This window comes from Meleagris gallopavo, chromosome 1, assembly GCF_000146605.3.
Source record: "Meleagris gallopavo isolate NT-WF06-2002-E0010 breed Aviagen turkey brand Nicholas breeding stock chromosome 1, Turkey_5.1, whole genome shotgun sequence".
NCBI classification, from domain to species: Eukaryota; Metazoa; Chordata; class Aves; order Galliformes; family Phasianidae; genus Meleagris; species Meleagris gallopavo.
The window spans coordinates 45,805,857-45,816,624 of NC_015011.2; the positions used below are offsets into that span (position 1 = coordinate 45,805,857).

The 10,768-nt window shown below is 35.3% G+C and overlaps 1 protein-coding gene across 1 annotated transcript in view; it reads left to right on the forward strand.

The window, feature by feature from the left end:
- ANO4 (anoctamin 4) overlaps positions 1–10,768 on the forward strand; it is a 116,699-nt gene that overhangs the window by 25,724 nt on the left and 80,207 nt on the right. Inside the window, exon 3 of the mRNA XM_031553997.1 lies at positions 1,253–1,411. Coding sequence (XP_031409857.1) covers positions 1,253–1,411 — 159 coding nt within the window. The remainder of the gene's footprint in view (positions 1–1,252; positions 1,412–10,768) is intronic.

A 10,768-nucleotide genomic window follows, 5' to 3' on the forward strand; every position in this document is an offset into this window, starting at 1 on the left:
TGTAAGAATCAATTGGCCTATCGGTATTATTAACACCTTTTTTTGTAACTGAAGTTAAAGAGCAATTCTACTAATTGCAAGTATTCTGAAAATTCCCTATTTCTCCTATAAGTGAAAGGCAATTTAGTGGTTTTTTTTTTTCCTGGGGATTGGATCATATATTATCGAGCATGGCTTTTATGGCAGGAACGATTGAGAAAATTGTAGAAAGAGAAAGAGGAATTAGCCTAACTCTCTCTTCAGCTTGAAGTCAACTCATCTTGATACCCCTGAAGTCCCTACCCATTATCTCTCTCTGAGGGAGAGCTGTTTGTTTTCACATATCATTTACTGTATTCATTACTTCAACAAAATTCTCCAAACTCACCAGCTGCCACACAGTTTCAATTTGGGTGAAGGAAAAAATTTAATTCCTGGGCAAAATTTGTATTATGTAGAAGTAGTGTTTAGTTGTGAGGAGAAGCTTGAGAGGACTACATATCATGAATTTCTAAAACAGACCAAGTTTGCCTCTTGGATCTCATTAGAAGGGCCCACTTGACCTCTTATTAACAATGTTTTCTTTCTCTCTGAGCAAAAATATGAACAGGCACATTCTTTGATGGAAATAATCAAGAAATACTACTTATTGCTTTTATGTATCACTAGACCAAACACTAGAAATTATGTTCAAATAAATCTAGTGGGTTGCCTCAGCTTTTCCATAAGCCAAGAAAATTCTGAGTTACGAGTGAGGAAGGCACAAGACTGTGTCCTGTGAAGCAGAGGAACTACTGTAATCACAAAGCAAGGAGAAACTTCGTACCAAACTTAGTGTTTCTCAGTACAGTTAATGTTCAAGCCATTTATAATTCTTCTCAGGTGTACATAGACATTCCACTATACTAAGTTCTTTTATTTTCAGATTTCACTTACACTATTTTCTGCTCTTTTTTCAATTTAAAAAGTTATTCCCAATTTTCTAGAGAGTAGTGGGAGAAGAATGTTGATTTGCATTCTCTGTTCTTTCCTATCCCATACTTATATGGCCAAACATCTGCCGAAGAAGACCTCCTGGTCTTGAAATAGGGAAATTTGTACTTCTTTCAGACAACCTCAGGGGCACTGTATGTAAAGTACATGAAAACTTGGACGTCTTGTCACAATTCCTTATCTTTCCTTTTGAGTATTACTGAAAACTTGATGCAAATGCTGATGCAACAACTTCCAAAGCAAATTAACATTACTGAATTGTCTGAATTTCTCTTTACAGGAAGTACCCGATAAAAACAAAGCCAATGGATTGTATTTTAGAGATGGAAAATGTCGGATTGACTACATCCTGGTATACAGAAAATCCAATCCACAGACAGAAAAAAGGGAAGTATTTGAAAGAAATATCAGGGCAGAAGGAATTCAAATGGAAAAAGAGGTAAAGGAATGTCCCTGAAAAAAAGAACTTTAAACTTTTAAATTACTGTACAGAATGTGAATTGTGTTACTCTGAAACCCTTTCGTCTCTGTTGTAGTAGTGGAAAATAGCTTTTAAGTCATGACTAAATATAGACTATTTATTGCCAGAGCAGCAGGAAAGCATAGCCTAAAGGAAAATCAGACACATGGATTGAAGTCCAACACAGGCTGTTAGAGTCATCTTTTTCAATCTTATGCACAAGTAGGCCATAGAATTTCATCCTCTGAGTTGTGCAAACAGAGAAAACAAATGCTGGTTTTGGATGGCCTAAATTCTTCTCAGTGCAGTGCTCACTTCTGCACATACATTTCTTACCTGTTCCACTCTTTGATGAGGATCTTGGCACTTGTTTCAGAGACCTATCAAGACCCCTGCCTTCCGGTTCTTGTCAGCTAAGGTGTAGGGTCTCAGGAGATATTTTGGTAGTTTGAAAACTGACTACAATCTCCCTTGTAGTTCTAATCATAAACATTAAAATAATTGAAAAGTTTGTATGAATTTCCTATGTCAATGTTATTTCTAACACAATGTCCTAAAACAGTGAATCATTTACAGATAGGAGTGTAAAATGAATGTAAACTGCTTAAAAATGTATTAATAAGATATGCAAAATTTTTTGCCTAGGTCTTTTTTTTTCTTAAATTTAAATACTCCTTCTTGAGCGTATTTAAATGGAACTTAAGTCTCATTTACATGCAAGATAGATATACTGAATACTTAGTTTTACTAGAAATTGATCAGCCTACACTTGTGTTGATATGCATTGTTGGCCTGCTGCTCATGCAAATTGTACAGGAATTTTCAGGTTACAGACATTTGTAAACTGTTTAAATGCTGTACATTATCTCTCCTTCTGTCACTGAAAGTTCGGTACATGTGTAGATATTCTGCCTGTGTGCTTAAAAGGCATTTTTCTTTGCAGAACACTGGAATAAGGAATGGAAGCTGTTTCTCTCCACTATAGTTAAAATGTTTCTTTTTGTTACGTTTTTTATAATGAACCTGGTACTGATAGATATTAAGTGCATGTCACTGATTACGTCAAAGAGTTGCCCTAAATTATTCCTTCAGATAATCTGGAAGGTAGCATCTTTGGTGCTGATGTTGTTGCTGGGTGTCTCAAATGACAGCCTTTGCTTCTTTGTTGTATATGCTTCCCATAAAAATACCAATGGTTGAAAGCGTTGCAAAACAAGATCTGAGAACATGGGAATGCTGCTGTGGTTGTACAGCTTCATATCTTAGAATTGTGCCCTACCTCCACCAGGAGAGACATTGAAAATATCTCTGAAGTTTGGGAAGTGTAGCGAATGAATGTGAAATAAATTCTCCATGTTGCTACATCTAACAGTTTTGAACTAATCTTGCTATATTGTGATTTTTTTCAATTCTTGCCCTTTACTGTGGTGAAAGTTATGAAATCCCTTTATATTTTAAGTATTATGAAATTTGCAGCATTCTACACAAAGAACTTTTTCAACTTCATGGTTTAAGTGCTTACGATAGACTTTCCTTGTGCCTTTCATTTATTTGGAGTTTCCTGCTTGGACTGCATGAATACTCTGCCCATTTGATTATTCATTTCAGTTTCTATTATGCTATTCTATTATGCTGACGTGCAGTTTGATTTCTTATTAATCTCATCTGGCCTTGGTGTGACTTCTTGCTGGCATCAATAATTGTACATTTTCTAAACTAAGAGTGATCCATATGAGGCTGTGCTCATCACTCATCTCTCAGGATAATATTATTAAAATCTAGGATACCAGTCTTTTAAAACTTATGACTCTGGCCTAAAATTAAACTCTAGCATGAATATTTTATGATCACTTTAGTTTCTAAATTGTATTATAATCCTGAAAGAAATAAGTACATTCTTGGTACACCCTCTCTTCCTTTTTGCAGAGTAACAACTGTGCTGCACAGCACTTAGATTTTAGCTGTGTGGTGTGATTGGTTAATGCCTGGATTATTTCCCATGATTTTCTACTTCTCCTTTTTGTTGAGACTGCTAATCATGCAGGGTTTCAGTTCTGGAATATTTTAAAAGTAGATGTCTTTTCTAATTGTTGTTCATATTAGATATATTGTTTCCACTGGAAAACTTTGCTCATAGATAAAATGAGAGGATTGTTTGTCTGTATGACCAGAGAACGTATACAGAAACAACAGGTTGTTACTGCTGGACTGAGAGAAATATTTTTACATTCCGTGAATTTGTGTGGTGGTAGGTTCTTTCTTCTTTGGCAGCTGGCAGTCCTTACATTCACATTTGATCATGTTAGTCCTGTTTTCAATTTGCAATCAGAGACGGGAAACTTACAGACCTCTTCACAATGCAGTTTTGAAGCCACATTCCTCAGAAACATTGCTGTAAAAGAATAATGCATTGCAGTGACTAGCTGACAAGCATAACACAGCAAAATACCCAGGAAATGGTGGGTGCAGGGAGATAAATGTTTACTTAACTTCATGGAATGAAAAAGTGAATCTGAAATGAATGAACGAATGTTGAGATAACTTGAGGCACAATGTCAGAATCGTGTAGCTGAGAAAGGTCTGAACAGATATGTTTCTGACTGTAGAAAATTATTATAACATTTTTACCAGTATTGCTCAACAAATTCACATTCAGATTCTTCAGCTATATCACACCATTCTCCAATGCAAGTTATGGTGGTTTTTGTGCTAAAGAACAAGGGGATTTCTGGCCAAGGAACCCATCATTGAACTAATAAAGATGTAGAAAACTGAGGTCTAAGAGTGAATGGATAACCTAAGAGAGCAGCATATTTCATTTTCTGACCCTTCTCCCTGCTTTTCAATGTTTACTCTATCTGTTAGTGTTTCACAAGGGAGGTAAATAAATATGATATCCTGAACTGGGATTCTTGATGACCACAATGTTTAAATTTTTTAACACTCTTTGAAATAGACTTGTGTATTGAGTAAAATGAAGAATCAATCTTCAAAGGAAGCAAGTTCTCATTAGAGTTGAGGTATCAATAGCAATGCCTATTTCCAGGCATAGATACTTTCTCTAAACATTACATAGGACCAATGCCTGCCAAAGGTGACTGGCAATGGTTAACTGGAGGTATGATATGAATGTCTACATTCTGAGCGTATGGTTCATATTCATCCAAATCTTGAATAGCCTTAAGATCAGCGCATTGACTCCAAGAAAAATATACTTATCACTTTCATATAAAGAGAAAATGCAGATTGTATCTATCATTTGAAATACACTGTTCATCCCTCTGAGATAGCAAAAACCCAGCATTTTTTTGGAAACTTTGTCGTTTCAAGAGAAAATGAAGACTAAGAATTAAATTGAGTGCATTACATTTTTCACAGGTATAAAGATTTATAAACACAATGCAAATGCAAGGAAGAGATAGCATGCTGCTAGAAAAAAATCTGTATAAAATTGGATTTCTAATTCTTAAAAGAAAAAGATCATCTTAGGTTTAAGTAAGTGCTGTACATATGAAAGGATGTTGATGTTGGGTAGAAAATAGCTGCACAGGAATAGACCACTTTTAATTTGAGCTTGGCATGTTTTTGTGTGTTGTTGTGTTGTTTTTTTTAATTTTGCTTCTTATGACTGCACTAAACTACTCATACAGTGCTATGAAAAGTACTAAATATGTTTTGCTTCACATTTTGTCTCAAATGTTTAATTCATAAGTTGGAAGTTGATTTGATACAAACTTTATTTGAAAAAAAAGTTGGGCACATCAGTAGAAACTGATAGGTAGAAATTTAGAAGGAGAAACTATTAAGCAGTGAAAGAAACATTCAGACCCTATATTTTATATACTTTTCCTATTTTTGTATACTAATTTTTCCATGTAGAAGTAATGAACTGCTTTAAAGCATTCCTTTCTGACCTAACAAGCAAGTCTCCTGATGGTTACTGAATGTTTCAGGAACTAGTTTAAGATATTTCATGGAAGGCAGTCCTTTGGGCTGCTGCCTCCACATCAGTCATTGCATATCCCAGCTGTAAGATGTTAGGTTAGCATGCTGCTGCATTTTTCAGGAATAATTCAAACTGTATGTTTTTCTGTTGCATGCCTGGTTAAAAATTTAAACATTGCCACTATAAGTGTCAAGCTGTCACCAGTCTGTCCCAAAATTGCATTTGCTCCCTGCCTCAAGCAGTAGCTGACATTTTTGGGGCAACACCTGGCTGAATATGCAGCTGGTGTATACAATAGGTGTTCTCTAAAGAAATAAAGAAAGATGAGAAGGGGAAAGGAAAGTTCAGTGTAAGCTTCACTCTTGTTATAAGTATCTACTAGCAGGCATATTCTGAACCAGGAACTTAAGAATACTAGTTAATACTAGTTAATTAAGAAACTACTTTTCCAGTAGCTGATATAATGGAATTACTGCATAATATTATTTCATGGCTTTTCAGGTTTGGAGGAGATGTGCATGTTCATGTTGAAGTAGTATGAGATCTATAAAGCAATTTCTCTTGATGTGGCTGTACCGTTGCGCTAATGGAACAGGACTTTAGGGGTTCAAACCATGTATTCAGTAAGAGGCATATATTTAGTAGCAACTTGGAGCCTGATTTAGAATGATGAATGTTGAGAGAAATTACAGATGACAGAAAGAGCACACAATATAGTATCTCCATGACTCTTGACTCGTCCCTGAGTGTAAAACCAAAATAGACTTATGACTATGTCAAAGTGAGGTAAAAGTTAGAAATAGTGAGTAGGAAAAAAAACAAGATCTTCATGGACTGAAACTTCAAATATAGTTATGCTCAAAAAGTGATGATGCAAATATGAGATGTTATAATCAACAGCTGTTCTTCTTGAGCATAGTCAAATATTAGCATCTTTTATTCCGGCAGAAATGACATCTACTACCTTTTTTTTTCTTGTTTTTCTTAGTACTGCAGAGCCAAAACAATTATGTCAAACTGCTCTGGTTTTTTCTGGTTTGTTCACCATCACTGCAATTGTTCACAAGGGTCCTGTTATATAAATGTTGCTGCTGATTGTGGTTCATAGGCAGAAAAGAATTAGGCTGACTTCCAGCCCTCAAGTGGCATTTGCAGAGCTCAGTTAGGAGAGGTGTTTTATAAAGTTAGCTTATGTAATTTGTCTCTCTGAGGAGCAGTGTGCATCAAAAAATCACTGCCTTCTGAGTGACTATAAGTTTCTATTTCGGCTTTGATTTCAGTACATTCATTTATTGAAAAGACAAAACTTTCTAAGTAATATATTGCCGCTGTGGATATTAACTTAATCAAGACATACAGTTTATAACAGGTTGCTCAGCCAGTGTCCAGGTTACTACCTGAAGCTTGCCAGGGCAGTTTATGGGATAGTCAGGAGCAGGGTGCAGGTCAGGAAAATAGCTCAACTAGGTAATCCTTTTTTGCTAGTTGTCATTTTCCTTTCGTTTTCAAATCCCTTCCTTCAAGTTGAGTTTACTCTGCACATACCAAAACCCTCAATCTACTAGAGAAAAGGGTGGCTAGGAGAAGTTTCCACCACCAAAACTCTGTTGGCTGTTCTCTGAGCCTTTTTTTAGAGTGGCAGATATCTGTGTGCATGCCTGCTGTAACATATGTCCAGTGCACACCCTGCCACTAGGAAGCACCAGGATAGTTGTGTGTGTGATGATCTCCATAATGTTCAGGCACAGTAGGTCAGGCTACATGGAGGATGTTACTTATGGCTAACAGGATTCCCGTTAGGATAAATTATATTGCTCTCTAGCTTGAAAAAAAATTATAGGTTGCTGACAATGAGTATCTTAATTCTGACACTGTTCACATATTCCTTTTCTGTTCTATAATAATGTGTGACTCCTTTAATTGCACTGGGTCAGACTGCTGGCTGTCACCTTATCATTTAAAATCAACAGCTCAGTGACAGTTTCTGCCAACTGAGGGATCTTCCTTCTACATGTTAATGCATTTTCAATTATATGGTTTTGTATGTATTACAGATTACACATTCTTTCTTTCCTTACTGATTGAATTTTAAAACATACTCAAGAATATTTTCAAGAGGAGATAAAATTCTTTCCCATTACATTCCCTTTTTTAATAATGATGGAGGACCCTATTTCTTCTAATTACCTCAAATTGTCATATCCTTACAAAACAAAAAACCTGCTCAGACGCACAAACACATTTGCACTCATGTATATGCAAAGTGAAATAAAGGATAGCCAGTATCTGTCTCAAGGTCATGAAAAACACTATGTAAATGTCCCAATCCCTTGACATAAGGAAGAGAATTATTTATCGTGCTAGAGCTACAATGAGTAAAACAGTAAGATGTGAATAAGAGTGACATGAATTTCCCCATCTCAATAACTGGCATTTGGACAAAACTAGGACTTGGATATTAGTCACTACTGTAACTAATATCAAGTATTCTGTAGCTTTCATGAGCTCCATGTAAGTTATTTCGGTCTCTCACTTTCCTGATGCTATTACTCAGTATGCAAATAACTACAACTAATGAACTTAAAGTACAAATTACTCAGCCTGCAAGAGATGCAGTTTCACAAATAGCATAATATCCCATCATTTGCAGGTACAATTTGTTATTTAATGTGTAAGCACTGTGTCTGATTGCATCCACAAATCATGGATGGAGACATCAAAGTGACAGAAAATATGCCTGCAAAAAGAGAAACAAACTGAAATACAAGCCCATCACATGTATTATGAGTGAAGTGCTTCCAGCTATTTAATTTGAACATAGGGCTGTTCATCTCATCCAAGTTCAGTCAGAAGAGGTTATAAACAGACTGACCTCACAAAGATTTATTGTTAGTTAATGATCTAATGCAAAAAGCAAGAGGAGTCCTTTTTCAGCAGCTTTCTACAGAAAAACGTATAGGTATGAATAAACAGCTATCCTTTTGCAGAGAGTGCTCTGTATCCAAAATAAATCTTGTTGATAAAATTTATCTTGTTGATAAAATCTTGTTTCAGCTTTCAGACACTATGTCCAATCTACAGCACAGGGACAGTTTTACATAAAAATATAAGGAGATGCACGGAAATCTGGATCAAGAAAGTCCAAACTCAAATTTCAGTACACAGTTTCTAAAAATAACCTTTTTGATTGACTGAAGGAGCCCATAAATAAATATGGTTTTGAGTTGACAAATTCCAACCGTTAACAGGATGGTGTAAAGCTGGTAGTCTAAGAAATCTGGTGGAACTGTTGCTGAAAAATTGATTTAGATTTGAAAAAAGTATGGCTTTTGCCATCAATCTTCACAAATCAAAATGTAAAAAATCTTTTGAAGGACACTAGGCTCAAGGGAAAAAACAAACAGGAGATAGATTTAAAAGCACAGTGAATGTTTCATTCTAGATGTCCCCTATATGTCAAAAGTCACCTTTCTCTTTACAGTAATTGCTCTTAAACTGCAATTATTTTTCAGACATTTTTTGTCTGCCAGTGGCATCAGGATCAAGATTAATCCAGAAGGCTGCTATCACTTAATGTACAGTGAGAGTTTTTGTTGCCCGAAGGTGACATGACTGGGTTTCTACAGCAGTCCCTCGCTGAACTGGTTTTGTGAGAAGAAATCTAGAGCTGTCCGTAGGGAACAGAAAGACATGGTATATAGAAATGCCAAAATATGTCTTAGGTTCTCGTTTTGTGTTTTTGGGGCTTAACATGACTTGTAAGGATTGCAATGTATTTAATGCATTACACTTATGATCAAATTGTGATGATTTGCATCTGCAATATCCTCTTGGCCATGGATTATTTGGGTCTTCTCCTGCAGAACAAAACTGTGTGGGGCTGCACTCCTTGCAGGCAGTTCCAGGAGAGATTCCATGATTCTGGAAAGGACAATTCCCTTCTTCACCCTCCCCTGGTACAAAGGCTCCAAGCCCTTTCATTGACTACTTGCTTTCTTTGCTGTCCAGCTTAGCTCATCTTTGCAGTGAGTGGAGCATTGGTGCTGTGTGTCCTGGATTAAATGTATTTTAATTGTGGTAGCGGCCTCACAAATAGAGCTAGATGAATTATCTCAGAGCTCAGACTTTATTGAAAAAGATGTTTTGGTTTATGACTCTCTGGGCTCAAATTAAATCCAACTTTATTCATTGCATACATACATATTTGTTTCTTGCCATTTCAGACTGGTAGTAAAGTGATGTTGGAAATGAAGTTTAATAAAGCTTGACCTGAGAAAATATTGTTCCTGAGGTAGCCACATTGGCTGAAACCTCTGTCAGCCAATTAGTTGTGTCTCTATGTTTAAAGTCTTATCTAATTTACAAAGCTCTCTTTTATCCACAAGAAACTTTTCTACTTATACATGAGAGCTTTTGAGAGAAGCTCCAAAAGTGCCTGGTAGGCAAAACAATTTAGAGATCTGTTTCTTTTATCTTGGACATTTTCAAGGTAAAGCACTTTCCTTAGGTACGGCCTGTTTGTTACTGTTAATGGCCTCAGATAGATATTTCTTTTTACAAGTAGGATTGACACCCTGTTCTGAAGTCTGCATTGCCAAGCATGAATAGAAGAACACTGAGCTTACTTTTTTAATAACCATCTTTTACACCTGTTTAAAATTTAAAACTTTGCAAAAAGAGAGCCTCCATAATGAAAATGAAGGCGGAAGAAGAAAATGGAGACATGTAAATGTGGAAACTATAATTCTACATTATTATTTCAATTTAGTTGCCTTTATAGACTAGTTATGAAGATATAATAATATAGGATTTTTACACTCATATAATTCTATACATAAGAAGTAGAAGTATATTGTTTTTTTATATCTTAGTCTCAAAAGTAACATACCTGTCACTCAGTATACACCATTTCCAATGTAGAAAAGTTAAGGGTATGAATTTAGATATAGACAGGTTTTAAAATGAATTTACTGGAAAATCATCTCCCATGTAAGTTTGTAAAACTCATCCATCTAATTTTAGTTTATTTTCTTTTTACATTTATAGCTTAATTGTTTTAGGTTCAGAAGTAGTCATTGTTTTTTGAAAGCAGCAAGTTTATTTGCTTGGCTTATAATAGCTAAATTCTAATTAATATATTTTTCTTCACTATTAGCATTCTTCTCTTTAGTTCTTTTTGTGTATGTGTGTGTCAGGAAAATAACATGAAAAATTTTTAATCAGTCTAATGTAATCTCTTTTATTCAGGCCATTCCCTTTAAAATGTCCTTTTAAATAAGACACAATGGACCCTAATAGCATTTCTGTTATTCTACTAAGTGTTCAAATCTGATTTTATTAATTACAAAATATCAATAAAAATACAGTTTTGTAATGAATTATTCGTTTAT